This window comes from Etheostoma cragini, chromosome 18 (genome assembly GCF_013103735.1).
Source record: "Etheostoma cragini isolate CJK2018 chromosome 18, CSU_Ecrag_1.0, whole genome shotgun sequence".
Lineage (NCBI taxonomy): Eukaryota > Metazoa > Chordata > Actinopteri > Perciformes > Percidae > Etheostoma > Etheostoma cragini.
The window spans coordinates 22,098,993-22,122,465 of NC_048424.1; the positions used below are offsets into that span (position 1 = coordinate 22,098,993).

Below are 23,473 nucleotides of genomic sequence, written 5' to 3' on the forward strand. Positions count from 1 at the left end.
TATATATATGCTCTAATAAAGAAAACACAGGCGCAAAAAAGTAATTTGTATTGTAATAAGCAGGGTCTTATGGAGGCAAGGCAATTTTAATGATATTGCACCATTCAGACATAAATCAATTCAAAGTGCTTTACATAATGCATTATGTGGGAAGGAAAATAGAAAGTTATGTTAAGTAGTAACTACGGGGTGCATGGTTAACAAATCCCATGGTTTGTTTTTATCAAGGTTTTAGGGTAGCAGTTTCAGGATATGATAAATAGCTTAATTATCCACAATGTAGAATAGTGTTAACAAAAATAGTAATATCATGTAATCATGCACAAACTGAGTTTGACTTGACATTAAGCACATAATTGGGACATGTCGTGGGGCAAGAGGAAAGACATAGATAAATATGTAGATACTTTATTCATCCCTAAGGAAATTTTAGATTTTGAAAATTTATGATTTTCAGCAAGCTTTTCATTTATTTGGCCAAAATAAAGAGAATATGGATTGCCATCTACAGGAACTTATGTGCCTCTTTAGCACACAAAGATTGAATTATTACAAAATATGAATTTAAATAACTTGCATTTAGCAAACTGCCAACTTCAGTGTAGCTATTATAAAATGTTATAATTTAATAGAAAAGAGAGGAACTCTTAAAGCGCCATCATTTGAATAAGTCAGAATACGTTAAACATAAGTTATAGAATAAAAAGCCTTTATTGTCATTATACACAACTGCAGTACCTATGCAATGAGATTTAAACAACCCCTTTATAGTGTCAAAACAAAAATATGGAATTGTAATTGTTTTGTATAGTTCTTTAAAAATAAAACGGAAACTTGTTTTGGGAGAATAAAATTACTTTACACTGTTTTCCTAGTAACCTTACCAAAAAGGCTCAGGATGCTGCAAATGTTGGTGTAATATAAAAATGGCTGGTGGAGTTATGATGACTTTTTTTTTAATGAATGAATCAAATTTGAACATGTCTGTCAGTGGCTTGTTGATCTTTACACATTGTGAGTTAATTTCCTATACTTACCTGGGACACATTCATACGCTTTGATAAAGGACTCATTGGACTTTAACTTATTATTGCAAATACAATAATGAGCGTAGCTGTCCTTTAATTTAGGTCCTCCTGTACATGTCGTCTCTGTTTTGTTTTTTTTCCCTATTCGAATTATATCCGATTTTCGGATTTTGTTCCAACAGCCCAATTGTACAACACTCTGGTGTGTTTGTGTGTGTTTAAAAAAGAAAAAAAACAAAACGACATTCTTTAATAATCCAGCAAAGGAAACGTTGTTCAATCTGTTACAGTACACACAGACCTGAGATACACAAATGCACAGCATACCTGCACAAGTAGAGAGAGATCAGATTGAAGGGGCTGGGGCTGCCCCTGGATGGGTGCACCGAGCAGTTGGGGGTTTGGGGCTTACTAGAGTCGAGGAGAAGAAAATCATATGTAGTTGGAGGTTTTTCTTGACATTTTTTAAAAACAATTATTTTCCCTATAATCAATATTTTCTTTATCACAAAATGGAGGGGAGGGTCTTTGTGTGGTGTACTGTTGTCTTCTTAAACTGCCCAACAAAGCCCAAGTAGACTTCATATTTCACAATTACTGTTTTAAGTCATATTGTACATAGATTTCAACGTTTCCGACCGTACTTGAAGGCAGCTTATTATTATTTCACAGGTAGAGAGAGAGAAAGCGGAAAGAGGAGCGAGACATAGCAAGTGCTGCAAATGTTGCTGGGAACCTTCAACTATTAGACAAACCCGTGGGCAGTTCGGTGCTGGTTTTTGTTTGACCCTTGTGATGTTTTAAAACGTTCTTGTGTCTCCAGGTCACTGTACGCAGCTCTCGCACTGCCTCAAAACACACAAAAGTCTTATCAGCTGTTAGATCATTGGCCACTGCAGAGTGACGTGGGGTTTTCTCCAAAAGTTGAGTCGGTCTCAAGTTTTCGTTGCAGGCCCACTGCGTTTCTTTGAGCCTAATGGAAGTACGCACATACTCTAGTTCAAAATGATTTTTCCGGAGAGAGTCTGTGAAACATTAGGATCACTATGGGGAGGTGGTCTCATCGATTCGTGTTTCCTCAGTGTTGACATGTAATTATCCCTGTTATCCTACAAAATAATAACAAACACAATGCATGAGCACATTTGTGAAAAGCCATAATGACATTGCATTGCAAATAACACTACACAAATGAGTGTTTTGTGTGATAGGAATATGTAAACATATGTTGGCTACTGTGGCTTACAAGGGGGTGTAAAGACTATTTAAAAATGTATGTATTACATATTTATTTTTATCTTTTTTACCAATCCTCCCTTTTAATGTTTCTATATAAAAAAACGTTTTTGACACTAAGCAATTACTTCATTTAGCACCCCCATATAGCCGGATTGAACCAAAGTTTTTGCCGTTCAGGCTATTTGACTGTGAGACTGACAGTCAAATCGGGTGTCCATAAATCGAATAATTGACTATTCTGGGTCAACCCTAGTAATTGGAGTTTGTTCTGATTCTATGTTTGCGCTGTATTTTTTCTTGACTGTTTACAAGTGTTAAACAGTATAGAGCCTTGAGGGAGAGGCTGTGGGTGGAAGACCATGAGTGTGTAGGCTTAAGTTAAGGCTGTGTAAACGGAGCTGTCTGCTCTTGGCATGGTTCCTTTCCCTGCAGACTGCTTCCTCCTCCAGATATCCAGCTTGGAAAGACTGCATTTGCTTATCTGACCCAAGGTCAGCATGAATGTTCATAATGACTTGGATGCTTCAAGAAGGAAAATGTAATGGCTGTTGTTCTTTTTGTTCTGTCATCAGAATAAATCCTGATGAAGGAATGCATATCTAAACATGCCTCAATTTTGTGAAGAAAAAACATATTCCATATCCCCCCCCCCTTTTTTTTGTACTTAAGCCGAATGTGACTGATCATATTTTATGTATGTATTTTGCAAGCAATACATGCATACAAGTTAGTCGAACCAATCCGGTAATATGTGCCAGAGATTTGAACATCTCTGGGTTGAGAAGATGTTCAACCAGAGGGAAGAACACACTGGACTGTTTTTATTTTAACATTTAAAACAGCAAAGGCAGCATATAAGGAGTGGATTGAGGGACACTTAAACTCAAGGGACCCAACACATGTGTGGAAGGGCATCTAGCATTTAAAGAGCCATTAAAATAAAACAGGCTAAAAAAGAATAATAGAACAAAAGTGGAAGTGTAACGAATGTATATTTATTTTGTAAAGGGTTGTGTGTACAGGTTTGGGAGAGGAGTGGGACGCCACAATATTTAGGTCTGAAGTGGTTAGCAGTACAGGAGAGAAGCCGTCTGAGTTTCGGGCAAAATCTTTCAGAAGGCTATATTTTTAGCATTTTTTGACTTTCTAATGAGAGATTTTTCCAGTCATATTTCAATATTAAAGTTTTCTTTAAAAATAGTTTTTACTCGTCTTGTGCAGCACCAAAAGTCAGTGGACTTCCCCTGTCCACCCTGGAAGACACACACAGGTCTGGATGCCACAGTAGAGCCTGTTGGGTTGTTAAAGACAATAAATGAAACATGGTTGTAGTATGCAGTGTCCTGATTGATGGAAAAAGCTGGCAGAAAGAAAGGCCTGTTCTCAGGTAAAACTGTCAGAGGCTGAAGCAAAAAGTTGCAGCTTCAGTGATGAGTGGACTGATCAGCAGGCTATGCATTCGTTATGTATGCCTCATTTGCAATGAAACAATGCGGTTGCAAAATAATACAACCAGCATCATCATCAAGAATGAAGAAAGCGAACATAATGTGTCGTTTGCGTGCGTATTAGGGTAGCCACATGCATCTGTTTTGGTCTTGTAATGCATCCAGAGATAAAGAGAGATTTGTTTAGCCAGCAGTTAAGTTTAAGAATCTGTCCAAATTTCAAGATTCCCAGCAAACTAAGATACATTTTTAGACTACAAAGCGACAGCTTTTGTTTTATTTGGTTTGTAAAAATTTGCTATTTGCATAGGAGAGCTGTGTTTGCGTAAAACAGCACGGTGGACTGAACAGACAGAGCAGATCGAATATCACTCCCCCTGTGTACTACTCAGAATTTTCTTGGCTGGCGGTGCCCCCACTTGTAGGCTTCAGCTAATATCTCCAGCTACTCTGGCAAGATGGGAAAAGCTCTGGTCGTTCTTGTACTACATTACACTGTAGGGCCCTGTAGCCTAAAAAACAAACTCAGAAGGGATTCATTACATGCACACTAGAGTTATGTTTAGACTAGCCTTCTTAATCTCCTTGTATTGTTTTCCCAGTTTGATAGGTTGTCACCTGGTTACAATTGTGCAGCCTTATTGCCGTGCTATGTGAGAGAAAGTGGATTTTATAGTACTCCTTAACTAATCACATATAAATGATCAGTCTCAGCCATCACTGTGTAGTAGTCTGTAAGGCCAACCCTCTTAATATTATGAATTCAAACATGCCAGTTTGTAATATTTTGTATTATGCTGTTCTTGTCTTTACTAAAATCAAAACTAATCAAAGGGCAGAATGCTTTTACAAATCCCAAGGGAGCAATTTGACTTTTTGCTGACGTAATTTACACTCTAAAGTGGGGAGGGTCAGCTTCCCCCCTGTAGATCTGCCCCTATCTCTGGGTGATCTGATATTTGAAGTATTTATTAAATCTACAGCGGTTGTGCAAGGGGAATAAAATCAGTTAGTAAAGTCAGAGTTGTTAATTATTTAGTTTAAATTCAAACATAACATTAAATATATTAACTATTAGGCCTTTTTTTCCTTGAGCGCCTTTCACTGAAAATGTCTCTGCACGTTCCTGCTGGGTAGAGGAGGAGGTAAGGCAACGCTCCAATTAAAAAAATTCAAAAGAAATCTGCTCTGCGATTCATTCAAATCCTCCTTTATAGTTGGCACTCATTTCTTTGTCTTTTCAGTCCAATGGGTATTATAGCTTGTGCCTAACTTTCTGTTTTGATTTTCAAACTGCTGGAAGGAGATGTCTGTGCAAACAAGATCTGTTTATAGTTTAGTAAGTGACTGGTTGTGTTTCCCTCTCTGTAGACACTTCTGGAGTATGCAGGCCGTTGGAGGATAGAGGAGGAGCCTTTGGCGCTGGTGGAGGTGTATACAGTTGCACTGCTGAGCTACGCCCAGGCCTTTCCATACCTCTCAATGCAGTGTGAAAATGTTTCTCTCGTGGTTGAGAGGCTCTCGCTGTAAGTACTATTAAAGATGTGATTAACCGCAGATCAGATGTAAGGTTAACCCCCGCAATCAACAATTATTATACCTAATGCAACCCTGTTAAATCATTAATCAATAATTCCATCAAAGTTTCAGCAAACTTGTTTGTGCAAGGCAGCTTTATTTGTAGTGCACATTTCAGCAACGGGGCGATTCAAAGTGCTTTACACAAAATCAGTTAAACAGTTAAAAACAAAAAAACAAACCTCAATAAACAGTTAAAAATAACAACATTAAACGTTACAGTGCAGCATAAGAAATTAAACATTAAAGAAATGAACAGTCATATAAAAAAAAGCAACATCAAAAAGAGAGGTCTTCAGCCTTGATTTAAAAGAACTGAGAGTAGCAGCAGATCTGCAGGTTTCTGGGAGTTTGTTCCAGATATGTGGAGCATAGAAACTGAACGCTGCTTCCCCCTTTTTAGTTCTGACTCCGGGGACAGAGAGAAGACCTGTCCCAGACCACCTGATAGGTCTTGGGGGGTCACAGTGTAGCAGCAGATCAGAAAGGTATTTTGGTCCTAAACCATTGAGTGATTTATAAACTAGCAAAAGTACTGTGAAATCAATTCTTTGAGGCACAGGAAGTCAGTAAAAGACTTCAGAACTGGAGTGATGTGATCCAGTCTCTTGGTCTTAGTGAGGACTCGAGCAGCAAAGTTCTGAATCAGCTGCAGCTCTCTGATTGATTTTTCTTTCTTTTTTAGGGAGATTTGGTATATACCGAGTTCAACATGTTTTTCTTGATTGCGTGTTTGTTTTGCAGGAGTTTTGTAGAGCTGTTGCTCTCTCTGAAGATTGACCTTCCAAATGGCTTATGGAGGGAATTCAAGTCATCTGTGCAGGTAAAGCTAAGGATTCTAAATTAAAAAAATTAAATGAGGATATATTTTATCAAATTGACACAGGGAATGGCGCTATATAAAGGCTGCTCCTTTCTTTCAAATATTTTGCGTTAAAATATCTGTTTTTGAAATGTCCACAAGCTGTTTTTGCTAGGTCTTCCGAATCCTGTCAGTGCTTCAAACTAGATATACCCATCAAATGCAGGGTCCATGGATTTTAGTTTAACTAATTCATCCACCAAAACATTGACTCATAGACATAAACTTTAGTCACTTAACTTGCCTTCTGCATTTTGTCCTTAAGTCATTAATCTTTGCTGTTATGTATAGTTTTCTAACAGCAAGATGCAGGAGAATGGAATCACTCAGCTGTCCCTGCTCTCTGCTTTGGGCCAGTATGATGGTGTTTGGACAGACAGAGTCCTTCAAGGCCTTCTGTCCAACAAAAACCTACAGACTGAACAAGGTGAGCGTCTGCAATCGTGTTTCGCGTTCTTACACAGGTTTGGGCAACTACTTTTTAGATTCAAAAATGATTACTAAAATAAGGGAGTGTGTGTTTTTGTGGAGTGGGATAGCAGTATAAACTGTCTTGTTGTTAAAGGTGCTTTTCTGTATATTCTGTCATATCCATAATGTTGCAAAATCAACATTTACATCATTACACATTGCTTTGCATCCTGTTACACAGAGCCAGCTCTATGATTGCTCGTTTGCTCCATGCAGACTACTGTATAGCTGCCTCATTGTTTACATTGTCACATGTAGCTCCATGCTAAGTCAGGGAAAGCTATAATCCTGGCCAATGTTGTTAATGTCTCCCTAATTTTTCAGTCACGTTGCTACTGAAACATGTCCAGTTGTGTAGTATTTGGTTTAAAAGCCTTCTATCTGTACAAAGTCCTGTTATATACTCCGTTGTAGCCAGACACCGGACTGTACAGAGAAAGCACCAGAGGAGCACAGATAATGAACCTAATCAGAGCAGACTGGGCCTTTTTCGGGACAGTAGCTTAAAGAGACAGACACTCAAACCGAGCGTTCTAAACAGAGGGGGAGGACAGGTGCAGCAGCCATGGGCAGTATGAAAAATATAAAGTGTATTTTTGAACATGTTCTAGTAGAAACACAAAAATGCCATATAATGGGTCTCCTTTTAAGAATTGGGACATTGTGTAATTTTCATAAATCAACATTTGGACTAAAGTTTGCCTTAACTCAAATTTAAACAGGATTTCATTTGTCTGCTACAGCATATATATCTGCTCTGTAAATTATATTCACTGTTCTCATTTGAGAAAAACCATATGGAGAAATTTTTATTTTCTTTATTCTTATTTAGTATTCATGATGGCTCACCTTAGTTTCGCATTACTTTGACCGAATCCAGTTAGGTATTTGTCTAAGAATAGCTGCCCAGGAGCTGGCAGCGTAAAATCTGTTTAATGGTAGTTCCAACTGTTTTGGACATTTGTATTCTTGGTTGGTTAGATTTGTTTACACACTGTCTTTAATTAAAAGAATTGTGATAACCCCAATTTGAAATATTTCAGCGGTCTGAACCGGCCCAGAGGCTCAATGAGCATCACACAAGCACAGGATATGGTCCAGCGACCTAGAGGGTGACTGACTGAAGAAAGCGAGCGTTGTTAAAACAAAGCAGTGAATCAGAAATAGAACGATTTTTATTTTGCCACTTCATTACTAGAAATGCAGCTGTAGCAAGTATCTCACTATCACTAACGTTATCCACATTCATATTTAGTTGCAACAATTAATATCCAGCCACAGAAATGTCAGACGTTAGGATGGAAGTTCACAGAGTTGTGCTATGAAGATAATACACCGTCTCATCGCGTTGGTGTAAACAGGCAGAATGTTGCAGACCGATGCATTGCAAGTAGCTGCAAGTTTCTACTTGTCTGTTCCACAATCTTTGGTCTGAACTGGACTTTACTCAGTTGAACCAGGCTCTTACAATCAAAGCATAGATTAACTATTTGGTGTCACCTCTAGTATTTATACCTAATAAGCCTACCCTTGTTTGACATTTTCTCTTCCTACTAAATTAATGCTATTCATTTTATGTCTTGTTGTGAAGACTCCTATAAACATGGAAAATCTATAAAGATTACCGCGCTCTGCTAAAATGATCCCAGACTAGGGTAAGGGCTGTAGTTCTACCTGGTCTGTTGCACACTGCTGTGAACAGTAGGATAATAATGAATAGTAATATAGAGAATAACCATAACGTTTCAACTACAGGTGAAAACTGGCAGATTTTGCTGCATTTTGTGCCCCTATAACTATATAATACATATAACTACATAATACAATGCCTGCTAGAGTCTAGGATGGTGGTGATCAGAGACGTGATCCAGTTTTAGATTTTCAGATTTTTGTGAAATCTCATTTTATCCAGCGTGCAGGATCAGATGATGCACTGGGTTGGATGTGTAGAAGACAATATGACTGTGACAAGCATTTTTAGCATTCATTTAAAGGGATGGGTGTACTCTTTTTATTTTTTTTATTTTTTTGCACATGTAAATAAATTAAAAATGAAATTAATAAACTCTGACCAAAATGTCTCACATAATTGCCACTGATTTTCAGTTGAAGAGTTCCTGGTGCAGGAGGGGCTGGTGCTGTTGGAGATGAGAGTGAAGCAGCTGATGAAGGAGAATCAGCTGGGCAAGGCTGCACTGTTGGCAAAAGCATGCTCTGACTGCCCTGCCTTCCAGGGGAAGGGACCTTTCAAGCAGATGTACCTTGTCTGCCTCTGTGCTACCTCAGAACAGGACCAGCTGATGGACGAGGTAAGTGTAGCTGGACAGTTGAGTTTACAGACTTTCATATGTATATGATTTATAAAAAAAAGCACCTGAAAGAGCTTGGCAAAGTCTAATAAAGGATGTAAAACACTTAGTAGAGCTTCTCATTATAAAGTGAATTAAGCCCCAAAAATGAAACCTTGCAGCCGGCATGTTTTTTTTCTTCTATTAGCAATAAGAGGAATACGTCATGGATATTGTCAATTGTACTAGCTTTACGATTCATTCATGATTCGGTCATTCACGGGTACGTTCAAAAACAAAGGTGTGTAATTGTGCTTATGCGTGTGTTCTCGTAGTCTCTAGCATTTGAGATATTCTCCGCTAATAGAAGTGCATACAAATCTTACCCAGGAGAACTACTACACAGGTTGATCCCTAGCCACAAAAAGGCAGATACGACCTGGGTCTCGATCCCGGAGCAATGCATAAATATATTATATAGGTTTTTCTAGGCTTTACTACTCAAACAACTTTTACATAGAACAGGCACCAGTTACACACACACATTCATACCCTGGTGGCCGAGGCTGCCATACAAGGTGCCACCTCAGAGTCAATTTTGGAGAACTGGCTGAGCGGGGAAGATCTGGGCACTTTTGCCACTGTCAGTGGACTTAGCTCACACGGCTCTTCTTATTGGGAATGAATTAAACTTATCCACTTCTGTTGGTGACAATGCTCTTGAAAACCCAGCGTAAAGCACAGTGAAAAGATCTGCTGCAAACATGCTAATGAACACAAGACTATATGGGAAAAGAAATGGCACTTCTGAAACACAAACTGACCATTCTGCCAACAAATACTAAAACCCAGTAAGCTTAGAGATGAGCAAAATGGTTTTGTAAGTTAAATCTAAGTATCTTGACAAATTTCTATCTTTGACATTTTGCCATCAATGCATTTAAAGCACTACATGGCTAAATGAATTGAGTTGCTGCCATGTGAGTTGACTGATTAGATTTTTACATTAACAAGCAGTTGGGCAGGTGAACCAATTAAAGTGGCCCGTGAATATATTTTCCATTGATACCTAATGACTGTAAACATGGCATCTATCTGTACAGCTTTCAAAGGAGGATTGCCGCGATGCATTAGAGATGATCTGCAACCTGGAGTCAGACGGAGACGAGAGGGCAGCTTTCAGCTTATGCTCGGCTTTTCTGACCCGGCAGCTTATCCAAGGGGATACATACTGTGCTTGGTAAGAAAACACAAGCCCCCTCATTTGAATCTCTTGCACATAATCAGTGTGTTGTGTTCTTGACCCCACACTGTGTCATTTGCAGCTCGTCTATTATGTGTTTTGTTGAAAAATGGGCTAGCTTAGATGGTCCGTATGATCCTGAATAAATGAATCAATATTCAGTGATGTTGCTAAGTATGACCCATTACAATTTGAAACAAAGCTTTAAACTCTGTCTTGTCCAGAGGACATACCTGTGGTTAAAATAATAGTGGGCAGAGGCTCGGATCTTGCTGCATGTCGTTCCCCGTCTCTCGCCCCTTTCCTGTGTTTGGTCATCCTGTCTAGTTAAGGCATAAATGCCCCAAAAATAATGGTAAGGAGTTGTCTACCACGTTTTGCTATCATTTATAGTCACACTAGATTGTCTGCGTGTTTGACGCAAGGGTGGGGCTCAGCTCATTCTCACACACACACACACACACACACACACACACACAGAGCGGATAGAAGGGATGCAGGCAGTAAATCACCAGAGCAGCAGAGGGAGAATGTCTGAGGTGTCCTCCTCAACCTCCCACTGCTGCTGAGGTGATATGTACAGTATATAATAAATAAATACTGTATTTACTGCAGTCTTTTTAAAGGTATAGTGAATTATGTTAAAACATTTTTTGTCAAATTCAGTAGATAGATTGGTCCTGTTCTGATTTTTAAATGATAATTTTTATCTTACTTTACTAACTAAACTTCATTAATGAAAAGAACTGGTAAAAGGTATTTATAGAGAAACTACCAAACTTGGTAAAGGTACATTAACTAACATGGCCACTGCTGGAATATAACTATTAACCATTTAACATCAAACACAACATATTGTCCAAATAAAAATTTATTGGGGACCCTTCTCAATTTCCCTGGGACCCACTCTAATGACCACCCGTGGGTCCCGTGGACTCACTGGATATTATGATGATACATGGGCAATGAATTTCTTTCTTTAAAACAGGGAGCTCACTCTGTTTTGGAGCAAGCTGTTGAAGCGATTGGAGCCATCAGAGCAGGACTTCCTCGACAGATGTCGCCAGATGTCCTTACTGTCCAAAACGGTGTACCACGTCCTCTTCCTCATCAAGGTCATCCAATCAGAGGTCAGCAAACACTCAGCTCTTGTGGTATTATCAAAGTGTTATCTGTTACACTAGACACAGTAACACTGTATCTCTTAAGTGTTTATATTATCAAAAAATTTACATTTATTTTACCCTGTGTTGACTTTACATCATTATCGAAATACTCACTGCATGTAAGCTTGAAAAGTGGTTCTGTGTGTATAGACAATAAGGCACAATTCTTTAAAACAGAAAAGACTTTTGTAATTTGAGATCACAATTTTCAAAATAAGCGATTTTTCTTTTTCTTTTGTGACCAAAGCAAATTATTTCTTTACACCATTACACATTGGCCTAATATTCTAAAATACCAACACGCTCAACAACATACCTCGACATAAAAAAAAAAAACAAGACTACGCATTTTTCAAAACCACCTTTCAGGTCTACACAGAGTGAGCTTTTTAAAACTAAAGAGATTATGGGTGGAGTACTTTTTTTTTTCTTTTTTTTTTTTTATATATAAATGTACTCAAAAGTAAGATGTGTACAATGCAAAAAACGTTGATACAATGATTCATTTTATTGATGTTAGAAATGATCATCTACCAGTAGCTATATGTCAGTAATTCTGTGTTGTTGCTGATAACTTTGCTAAACAGCTTATTGACTCTATTAAAATAAATTGATCTTCTGCTTCATTAATTGTGGAAGAACCAGGTGCTCCGTGTTTGACAGCTTTAAATTACTCGTCTTCTTTTTCATAGATTGACGCCGTTGGACTTCCAGTGTGCATCGAAATGTGCATAAGGGCTCTGCAAATGGAATCAAATGATGGAAACACAAAGGCCACTGTGTGTAAAACTATTTCCTGCTTGCTTCCAACCGACCTAGAAGTCAAGCGAGCCTGTCAGTTGACAGAGTTCCTCATGGAGCCCACCGTAGATTCATACTATGCCGTGGAGACTCTTTACAATGAACCAGATCAAAAAGTCGAGGAGGAGAATATGCCTGTTCCTAACTCTCTACGCTGCGAGCTCCTGCTAGTTTTTAAAACCCAGTGGCCTTTTGATCCAGAGTTCTGGGACTGGAAAACACTCAAGCGTCACTGTCTAGCACTAATGGGTGAGGAAGCTTCAATAGTGTCATCCATTGACTTGCTGAATGATAATGAGGACCCTGAAGAGGAGGAAGACTTCCTCAGTCAGGAGGGATTTATGAATATCCCAGAGCACATAGTTAGCGGCACCTATGAACTGAACGATGTTACAGACAGGAAACAGAAAAACAGAGAGATGAAAAAATTGAGAGAAAAGGGTTTTATATCTGCCAGGTTCAGAAACTGGCAGGCATACATGCAGTACTGCGTGCTGTGTGACAAAGAGTTTCTCGGCCACAGGATTGTACGCCATGCACACACTCATCTGAGCGGTGGAGTTTATAGCTGCCCGATATGTGCTCAAACCTTTACTTCGAAAGACACATTGATTCCCCATGTAACATCACATGTTAAACAATCATGCAAGGAAAGGCTTACTGCCATGAAAACAAACAAGAAATTAATTAATCCTAAAATGGCTGCCCCTGTTACTGTAGCATTAAAGGCTAAGACAGAAAACAAAGTTCAGGAAAATGGTGATTCCTTTGGCCAAAATGTGGCATTGACTCAGAATGTTCAGGCCGAAGGGACTAGGTGTAACACAGAGAGTAGTGAGGACAATGTATGCCCTATTGGAAAATGCAGAAGAAGCTTCAAATTTTTCAAAAATCTCATTGCACATGTTAAAGCTCATGGGGACAATGAGGAAGCTAAGACTTTCCTTGAAATGCAGAGCAAAAAGGTTGTTTGCCAGTACTGCCGCCGTCACTTTGTTAATGTCACCCATCTTAATGATCATCTACAGGTCCACTGTGGTGTGAAGCCTTACATCTGTATACAGTTGAACTGTAAGGCAAGTTTTCTCTCTAACACCGAACTCCTTTTACACAGGAAAACTCATTCTCTTTTTAAGGCTAGATGCATGTTTCCAAATTGTGGAAAGATTTTCAATGAGGCCTTCAAACTCTATGACCATGAGGCACATCATTATAAAACTTTCACTTGTAAAGCTGTGGACTGTGGAAAGGTTTTCCATTCACAACACCAGCTGGATTTGCACCAGGGCGGGCATGCTACTCAAGATGAGAAAATCCCAACTTCTGAACAGATCTCACAAAATATGCAGCCTGGCCCTTCACTCATTGAACAAATGCTTTCAAATCACACTTCAATTAAAAAAGAGGATCCCCAAGAAAACTGGAGCAATGAGACTGCTGTTAATTTAAAAAATGAAAGGCCGCCAGTGTCCATTGAGAGTTTGCTGAAATCTTCACCTGTGGAAGGACAACACAGAGTCAAACATGAACCACAAAATTCCCCTTTCTCATCCACCAGCCAGTCACAGAATTTGATTAATTCTGTCATCCGGCCTGTGAATTCTCACTTGTCTGATCCAAATAGACACAGACATGGTGTAGGTGGTCATTCTTTTGATAACATGATACCACCCCAACAGGATCAACCAGTACCTCCATTTGAACCTAATTTGGGTAGCGTGTCACATAGCTGTAATACAGATGTCTTGCAAGGCCAGTCGCAATTGTTTCCCGGTAATTTAAATACAGGATCAAAGAATAACAACTCTGACTGCCACTTACCATTGTTAGGGCGACAAGGGCCAATGGGTAGTAGCAAACTGTTAACATCAGCACCGCCCCAGAACTCCATAGAGCCAGCAATGTCACAACCACTTCCTCCAACAGGAACCCCTCTGCCACTTCCTGGGAAAAGACCAGAGACATCTGCAACTAGCACAGGTCCCCCTCCGGGACAGCGAGAGCGATTTCACTGTGCATTTGAAACATGCACAAGGCACTACTGCTCCTACCGAAGTGTTACCAAGCACATGAAAACTGTTCACCCAGATTTTTATGAGAAATGGAAAGTTGCTCGAACAAAAATCAAGATAACATATGCTCCAGCATCCAGCACACCATCTGTTGGACATCTTAGTTCACTCGCCTCAGTTCAGAACCAGCAGGGCGACAGAGTACCAGTTTGTGGCGTTCAGAGGCAGAACATTATCCAATCACCTCCTTATAGTAATATGGGTACTAGCTCAAACTGTACTAATCTACATTCCCATTCCTCATCTGGCCACAACCAGAATGCTTCACTTATGATGGAAAGGGTTTTAAATCCCATTGTTCTCTCTCAGCTAGAAAGTGGTACAAAGCCAATAGCATCACAGTCCCAGGTTTCAGGTAGTCAAAATTGGAACTTAGCCCCTGGAAGTGAACAACTTCAAAACTGTGGTTCTTCCCAAGTCTTTCCATCTACCATGCAAGTGATTCCAGAAGTGGATTCTACTAGTGCTCCTCTGCCTCTTAGTGTCCCATCTTGCTCAATGATTGGCTCAACAATGAACCAACCAGCAGAGTGCCTGCAGTCACCACTTAAGGAAAGTGGATCTCGCCCAGTTCTGCCCTTGTACATGGAGGGTGCTAAGAAAGTGTCTCATCAAGCAAAAGAACTTATACCCCCATACACCTCACCAATACCCAGCAGTTTAGTTTCTGGTTCCAGGGCACCAAAGAAACCTAAACCAATGCATAAGCACATGCAGTCTATCTTTTCCTCTTCAGACAGTGCCAGCCAAAAACACAGTATAAACCAACCTCAAAATGGCCCCATCGTCTCTGAAAACCATCCTGAAAATCAAAAGCGAGCCACAAAAAGCAAAAGGACCAAATGGCCAGCTATTCTTAGGGATGGCAAATTTGTTTGTTGCAGGTGTTTTAGAGAATTTCACAGTCCCAAGTCCCTCGGAGGCCATTTGTCCAAGCGTGTAAACTGCAAACCATATGAAGAGTCGGAACTGAACACAGACCTGCCAACATCCTTTCTTGACCTTCTCAATTCCGAGCAAACGGTTGGCGCTGCTCAGCCACAGTTGTCTTATAATACTTCAGCTGTTTATCAGGAGAAGCCTCATCAGTCAATAACAAATGCTTCAGCTGTTTATCAGGAGAAGCCTCATCAGTCAATAACAAATGCTTCAGCTGTTTATCAGGAGAAGCCTCATCAGTCAGTAACAAATGCTTCAGCTGTTTATCAGGAGAAGCCTCATCAGTCAGTAACAAATGGGTCAAAAGCCACAAAAGATTACCCTACCCCTAATTATTCACAAGATAATATGCCAGTATATGGGAATGGTGAGTCAAATGATGACATTCTTAAACAAATCATGACTGAATCCAACTTGTCTGATCTTTTTGTGAACACACCTGCACACCAGTCATTGTTCCGAAACCATTGTGTTCCCTATTTAGCTGGTGAACGCCTGCCGGGGAGCTCAGTCATACAGCATACAGAGAATGTCCAGCTGAAGCGAGAGGACATCTCGTATAATACAGCCCATTATCCTCAGCCTAGCCTTGAAATATTTGCTAGAAGTGAATTCCCTGACCCACTTCTTTCTCAAATTCTCAAGGAAACCCCTTCCTCTTGTGTTCCTGGAAGTTTTCCCACAAACCACAGTAAGGGGTATCCCTCTGAAGCAACCATTCAGACACCAGATTCAAATCCTGTGACTCAAACGCTGTTGCCTGATATCCAGCTAAGTCCAGCAACAAGTGGCAATCCGGCTGAGACGCAAAGGAAGACAACTGAGCAAGAAATTAAAAAGAGACTGCGGGAGCAGATTTTGGCTGGCGACTTTCAACGAAAAAACAGCTTATGCCATTTAAGCAACACTGATTCTAACGCTAATTCAACAAGTCCCATGTCTTTTGGCCCAATGTGCAGTCCTTCCAATAATTATGGACTTCATCAAATGTCTTGTGATGCAAAGAGCGACTCTGCTAGTCAAGTCATTCAAGAAGAAAACTCGACAATCATCGCAGAAACCTCTGGCGAAATGGAACAACTACTGAACACACAGAGCTTTACTTGTTTCAGAGAGTCCTCCACCTTGCAGCAGGACGGACGGAGCCCCACAGCCGTCCTGGGCAACGATGCAGATCTTGAGCCCACTCAGTTATCTGCCTGCCAGCAACAGTGGATGACAGAAATTCAAAGTGCATTTGAACGGCTGGACTTAGTCAGACAAATATCTGATCAGACGTCAGCTTTCTTGGAACAAAAAAAGAATACCGTGGAACAAAAAAGCAATGAACAGCATGGTATGAACAGCCAGAAAAAATCCACAAAGGACTTTATCAAGCCGTTTGCTTGTGAGAATGAGAACTGCACATTTAGTTCCATGTCAGGTGAAGCACTTTGGAAACACCTCTCCAAAACTCACTGCTACACTATTGAGATGGTGAATGTGGTTAAAAAAAGGTATGGCCAATATGCTCCTTTCAAGTGTCAAAAATGTAGTAAAAGATTCACTCGGAACTCCAACCTTCGCGCTCACTACCAGTCAATTCACAAACTGTCAGCTGAAGAAATCACAGCGCTAGATACGAAGCGCAGAGAGGCCAATGCTGCTGCATCTGCTGCTATTAGAAGCGGTCTCTCTCCAGCAGCTCAAACCACAATGGGCACCAATTCATCAGTCGAGAAGGAACCCCCTCGGTGTTCACTCAAAGATGCAGTCAAACATGATTACCCATCACAGGCATTTGTATCACTTCCTAATATGGACATAACTAATCAGAAAATTCAAATTGACAATCGCTCCTCAGTTATTCACCCCTTGCAATTAGCTCCCATACAAAACCAAGCCAGTATGACTCCACCAGTACAGGCCCATACCTCCACATCAACGTTTCAGTCAGCACAAGCAGGGATGGTGGCACAGCAGTGGTCACATGGACTGCAAAGAAACTTGCCCAAGATGCCCACTCAACACACAGGTGGAGCCCATTTCCCCCAAGTTTCAGCTCTTCTCTCCCAGGCTCTGTCTGCTACACCTAAAGCAAATGGGCCTCCATCGCTTGATGAACACAATCAACCAACAATCAACCGGCCGGCAATAGTTAAGGCAAGCCTTGACATAACCAAGAAGACAAAAGAGAAGAAGCCTAACTCTGGTGATGCCAAGAGTCCGTACAGACCATATCGCTGCGTTCACCAGGGCTGTGTGGCAGCCTTCACCATCCAACACAATCTCATCCTCCACTACAGGGCTGTCCACCAGTCTGCTCTGTCAGCATTGGAAGTAAACAAAGAGCAGGACCAGAGTGAGGGACTGGAGGAAATAATGGACCATGATGAGGAGGAGCCAGCGGCAGATATCGCCCAAATTTCTGAATTCAGATGCCAAGTCAAAGACTGCTCCCGAGTTTTCCAAGAAGTTCCCAACCTTTTGCAGCATTATCTTCAGCTGCATGAATTCAGTCTTGAGAAGGTCGGCAATCTCTTGTCGAGCATCAAGCTCGGCAAGTTTGCTTGTAGCCACCAGGGATGCACAGCGTCCTTCACTGCTTTCTGGAAGTATATAGCACATGTCAAAGAACAGCATAAAGATATTAAGTTGGCCAAACCTGAACAGTTAATTGGCTCTTTTAAGTGTGAAATTGAAGGCTGTGACCGTTCGTATGCCACAAAGTCAAACATGCTCAGACATGTCATGAAAAAGCATCAGGACCTGTACCAACCTAAACTTAAGAATCAACCGATAAAAGATCGGATGAAACCAAACTCACAGACTTTGCATTACCAAATTACCAAGACAAGTAATGGGAAGGAAAACATTGAGAGCAATAAAAAGATCCTACAGAGACGAAATGAGGCCAAAAGAGTAAACAACAATGCAAAAAAAAATCACTGGACTAAATATGGCAAACCCTCCTTGAAATCTAAAGTGGAGGCCTCTTCAATGTGCACTAAGAAATTTCCTCTACAATACCCCTGTATGATTAAAGGTTGTGAGTCAGTCATGAAGTCGGAACGGAGCATATTGAAACATTACGTGGGACACGGACTGTCAGAAAAGTACCTGGAACAGCAAAGGAGTCACTTTATATTCTGTAAAAAGTTCCCCAGGCAGAAGTATCGTTCCATCAGGAGTGACGACTCCAAATCGGACAACACCTCCGACCTGTCAGACAACGAGTTGACAGCAGACGCTGGCCTGGAAGGAGGGGAATATGGATTTTCAAAGCCGGCCCTACGCAAAAGAACCGCCGCAGGGTCTCCTGCTACATTGTTCGACAGCAAATTATCAAATGATGAAAGCTCTGATGGCTCCGTGGTACTCAAGCGCAAACGTGGACGTCCGCGAAAACTGATCGGAAAAGTAGTGAAACGCAGGAAAATTCCACGTACGACCAAGGTTGACGTTGTTTACAGCAAGGACGATGAATCGGATTCCTCTTGCCCTGCAGTAATCCAGGACATGACGGAGCAGAATGCTCCACTGGCCTCTTTTAAACCAATGGGATTTGAAATGTCTTTCTTAAAATTCCTGGAACAGTCAAATAAATGTGACCATCCGTTGACGAGGATTGTTGATGTGCCAGAGACATGGAGAAAAACATCCAATCTGAACACAAAGGACACCTTTGTCAGGTTCAGCAACCCCCAGAATTTAAAATCACTTAGTAAAGTTAAATTAATTATAGACCGGGCCTTTTCAAGTGTCACTGACCTCATGTTAAAACAGCTGCAGGACATGCGGCCCACAGTAGTATTGTAACACAACTTTTCTTCTTTTTTTTGTAAAGCAGAATCTCAGGACTAGAATGAGTAAAAATCTGCAGACTGGTGCCCTACGTAGGAATATTTTTTACACATCCAGGTATTAAATTATGGTTGTTTTGATTCATACTGTAATATCTGTACAATTATTCTTTTTTATGGAAAAGTATATAGCATGTTTTTATGTATAGACTGATAAGTCAAATGTACCTGAACATTCAAAGATGACGGTCTTGGTGTCTTAATTATCCCTGTGGGACTTGCAGACATATGGACTTCAAAAGGATTGTGTGTGTGTATCGTGTGTAGTTTGTGTTCCGATGTTGATTATTGTGCATTGATTATGTAGTCTGAAATGACCCACTGCCACCAGCAGTCTTACTATTAAATCAGCTGTTTGTTTTTTTACATCCAGTTTAACTTTTGTTTTTTATCACTTGCCGTTTTATTAGATACCCTGCAGTTTAGGAATTCCTTTTATGGTGTCAACTTTGGAGCTGCTGCATGCACACTAAATGGAAAATGATTTTGTGGAAGTTCTTGAATTATTAAAAACAAATGGGCTCTATGCTGAAGTTTAAATGATTTTTGGAAAAAGGGGATTCTTTGTATTAAATACTCAAAAGTATTTTAAAAGTAATTGTGAATGTTAAATGCTAATTTCTTTCTTCCCCCCCATATGAAACTATTTGCACACAAAAGGGGATTGTCTGTCAGATGAAATACTTTGGTTTAGGGGGGGGCACTGGGTACAGCATGCAGCAGACAGGACTGTCACACAGCCATTTCTAATCTGATCATAAGCAATGATATAGGCATCTCTCCAGTTAGATGTTTTTAGTGTCGTCTCATGTAAATATCCCTCTGAGGTTTTGCGAGAGCAGCAAATATCTTGCTTGCTGTGAAATCTCCACAATTTTGGCTCAATCTTAGATTACACGTTTGTTGTACTAGAGAGCTGGCGGGGTGAAAAGCTGGTTGCGATCTCACTTCCACCCTAAGCCAGGCTGCAGTGTTCCCCTGTAGGCCGAACGCTGTGTAGAGGGCTGTTTTTGCCACTGCCAGGGCAGATGGTTATTAATTGTCTAACTACATTATTGAAATACGAAGAAGTTGCCATTATCTCGCAGCGCTTTGTGTGGAACTTAACGATGCTAGGTCAACAGTAACTTTAACTAACAGTTTTATGGTGTTTATGTTAATGGCCTCGACTCAGCTGCGGCGCCTCGTCCTTTTTCCACTGCAGGTTAGTACCGCGTCACACGTGAGGCGAGCGTGGCTGGTCGTCATGATGGCCGTGACCTAACGCGACACACACACACACACACACATAACGTAGGTGTGTAGGTGGTTCCCCGCGGTTTGGAACCTTTGCCAGACATTTTTTTTTACTTTAACATTCTTTTATCATTTTTTTCCCCCAATGCCATAAAATTGAATTAAACCAAATGAAATGTAAGTGTGAACTGAACACTTGTGGAGAGCGTTGCGTTTTTTTTGTTGACAATTTGGTTAAAAGAAACCCATATCTCTGATAGAAACTTCTAGAAAGTGGGTCAAATTTGACCCGAGGTGAACAGGAGGGTTAAAAAATACTGCCTAGTTCGCTGTTAATGCTGTTCAAATTGTAGCTTCACATTTTGCTGCCCACTTTTTGGAAATGCACAGTTGAAAGTCTTGAAGATAACCCAAAGTCTATGATAAAGTGTATATCTAAATGTAATTAATTATTTAAATTATTATAAAGCTTTGCTTTTCTGCATTCCAAAAACTTTTTGAAACTCCTCTCCACGTCCATGGTTCCACACGGCTGTCTTCTGCAAAGTTGCCACGCAAGATTTCAGAATGAGACTTTGCCATCTTTGCCATAATGTTGGCTGACGCTTGTCGGAGGCAAAAACAAGCCCTCTGATTGGTCGAGCATGACGTGTGTCCTTTGGGGTCACATTACGGCCCGGTTTGTGGCTGATAGCTACAGCATTCTCGCCCCATACTGGACGAAAAGTCTCTGGATTAGTTACTTAGACAAATGCATCGCAAAATAGAGTCCAAGTTGAAATCTAAGAAAAACCATCTTTTAATATGTTTACAAGCAATACAAGTGTAGCATCTGAATTGTATGTAATGGTTAATCACAACTCTGAAGAGAAACTACACATAGGCCACAAAGTCTATACAAAGATTACCTAAAGTGCTAACTAATCAAAGAATACGTTTCTTGTGGCTTTTATTGCCTTTGTTTATAGGACGTGTTTATAAGGACTGAGCATCTGTGCATGAGGCGCATGCTCAACCACGTGAGCTAACCAGGCACCCCAAAGGCTAATCTTAGTTTTAATGCTTCTCATTTAAATGAAGGAATTATTCACATGCATCAAACACACATACAGATTATTGTTAAATATTGCTTTATACAAAATAAGTCCATCCTCTCAAGGAAACCAATACATGTTACCAAGTTTTGGAAAAACCTGTCTGGAACTATAAAACATCTTCAGCTCTGACTGACTCTGGTCTTGGTTCCTTTTATTTTTGGTGTATAAATAAAATTTTTGCTTACACACAGTCTGTGCTTGTGTTAGATAATATCGATGGGCCAGTTTCCATCGTTAATATGAAGATAACTGATCTTTAAGGACATACTGACATGACAACTTCCCTTGACTTTTTTGCTTTAAAAAGGGTTTGTGACGTCAGATTGACAGCTCATGCGCTTGAGTTGGATGGGTGTATGGGCGGGACCTGAATCCCACAGCTCCACCCCCTGATTACTACGGCGCCGAGTCTGGCTCTAGATGACGTCAGCAGCACACGCTGGCAGTGCCCGTATCCAGGGTATTTTGGCTTCAGTTTTGTGCAATGGAAATAGAAATGTGTCGTCCATCTTTACATGTGCTTAATTTATACTTCTGCGGAAAAACCTTGTGCAGAGATGTGTTTTGTTTGCAGTTGTTTTTAGCAGAATTACTGAAAAACTAGTGACCCAATAGATATCTCCAACAACTTGCCCCTTGTGACCCCATAAAGGGCAAGATTTCAGATCGGCCCATCTGAGCTTTCATTTTCTCAAAAGCAGAGCAGGTTACTCAGGGCTCGGTTTACACCTATCACCATTTCTAGCCACTGGGGGGCTATAGGCAGACGGGGGCAACGCATATTAATGTTAACAAAAAACATGAAGGGAACTTTTCATGCCATGGGACTGGCGATTTCATCCAGTCTGGAGTTAGACCAAGTTTAATGATACATCTTTTATTTGCATTCTTTACTGTTTATTTATATATCTCTTCGCTATTTTGCTCACTTGTGAGCAGAATCCATATTAGTTTGTCAGGCAAACAAGATTTTCACTGTGGTTTCGCTTTGAGGTGGTAACATGAGCCCCGTCCCAGCCCTCACGGACTAGACTGGCTGGTTTTCAGCAGTGGGTGTAGGCTGTGTGATGCTGTCCTCTGTGTTTACTGTGGGCTCAGCGGAGACACTCTTGCTGACGATGGAAACATGGGACTGGCGGTGCCTGGCAGTCTTCTCCTCTATAGGGATGTACCGCCTGGTGAAACACTTCCACAAGTGCTTCCATACAATGTACATGAGCTCTACAAAATTCAGAGTGATACACAGTATGGATGTGCAGGCCATGATGTAGAGGAAGATCTTCTTCTCTGTGGCTCTAGCAACGTAACAGTCCTCCGTGTTGGGACAGGGACTCTGGCTACAGCGGAGCAGCATGGGCACCTCAAAGCCATTGTACAGGAAGTAGAAAGCAAGCAGGGAGCCTACCTCGAAGGATATCTTGAAAACCAGGCTGATGATGTAGGTGCAGAACAGACCTCCATCAATACTCCCTTTGTCCTTGTACAGTTTGCGCTTGTGTTTGGCCTCCCGGTGCTCCCTGTAGGCCACGTGCAGGGCCACCAGCAGTGATGGGGTGGACACCATGATGAGCTGCAGGGCCCAGAGGCGCACCTGCGAGATGGGGAAGAAGTGGTCGAAACAAGCATTTTCACAGCCGGGCTGCCGGGTGTTGCACACGAAATCCTTCTGCTCATCCTTCCACACCTGCTCGGCCGCTGCCACGTACACCAAGATCCTGAAGAGAAAGACCACGGAAAGCCAGATGCGCCCGATCACTGTAGAGTACTTGTTCACCCCGCTCAGAAGGTTCTCCAAAAAGCCCCAGTTCATCTTTCTGAGTCTCCTGTCAAGGAATAAAACAGTTGGAGCTGAGTATTGCACAGCAGGCTTTGGAATATTTGGGAGAATCTAACACAGATTACAAACGTTGAACAAGTGGTTACCAACCCTCTTAACTCTGAGGTACCCCCACTGCCCTTTGAGATAGACTCCCCCTCATTGATTCCCAATGTATGTTCCAATTGTTTAAAGCCCAGATGGGCCGATCTGGAATCTTGCCCCTCATGAGGTCATAAGGGGCAAGGTTACCTCCCCTTTCTCTGTTTTGCCCACCCAGAGAATTTGGCCTCCCCATGAGAGAGAGACATCATGGCTTTCGAGCAAACAAAGTGGCAGTTGGTCAA

General features: G+C 41.0%; 2 protein-coding genes across 3 annotated transcripts in view; one reads left to right on the forward strand and one right to left on the reverse strand.

Annotated features, from left to right (window-relative positions):
• Positions 1-19,339, forward strand: part of znf292b (zinc finger protein 292b) — a 20,566-nt gene extending 1,227 nt beyond the window's left edge. Inside the window, exons 2-9 of one of the 2 annotated variants that reach the window (XM_034899890.1) lie at positions 5,087-5,241; positions 6,038-6,116; positions 6,447-6,582; positions 8,733-8,935; positions 10,018-10,154; positions 11,146-11,287; positions 12,016-15,250; positions 15,296-19,339. In XM_034899890.1, the coding sequence (XP_034755781.1) occupies positions 5,087-5,241; positions 6,038-6,116; positions 6,447-6,582; positions 8,733-8,935; positions 10,018-10,154; positions 11,146-11,287; positions 12,016-15,250; positions 15,296-18,933 (7,725 nt within the window). In that variant the 3' untranslated portion in view covers positions 18,934-19,339. Of the gene's footprint in view, positions 1-5,086; positions 5,242-6,037; positions 6,117-6,446; positions 6,583-8,732; positions 8,936-10,017; positions 10,155-11,145; positions 11,288-12,015 lie in introns of both variants that reach the window. The other variant, XM_034899889.1, reaches the window with a different exon arrangement.
• A 2,780-nt stretch (positions 19,340-22,119) lies between these two features.
• The window catches only part of cx28.8 (connexin 28.8), a 2,693-nt gene continuing 1,339 nt past the window's right edge, over positions 22,120-23,473 (reverse strand). The window contains exon 2 of the mRNA XM_034899950.1: positions 22,120-23,133. Within this exon, the coding sequence (XP_034755841.1) occupies positions 22,338-23,120 (783 nt within the window). The 5' untranslated portion in view covers positions 23,121-23,133 and the 3' untranslated portion in view covers positions 22,120-22,337. The remainder of the gene's footprint in view (positions 23,134-23,473) is intronic.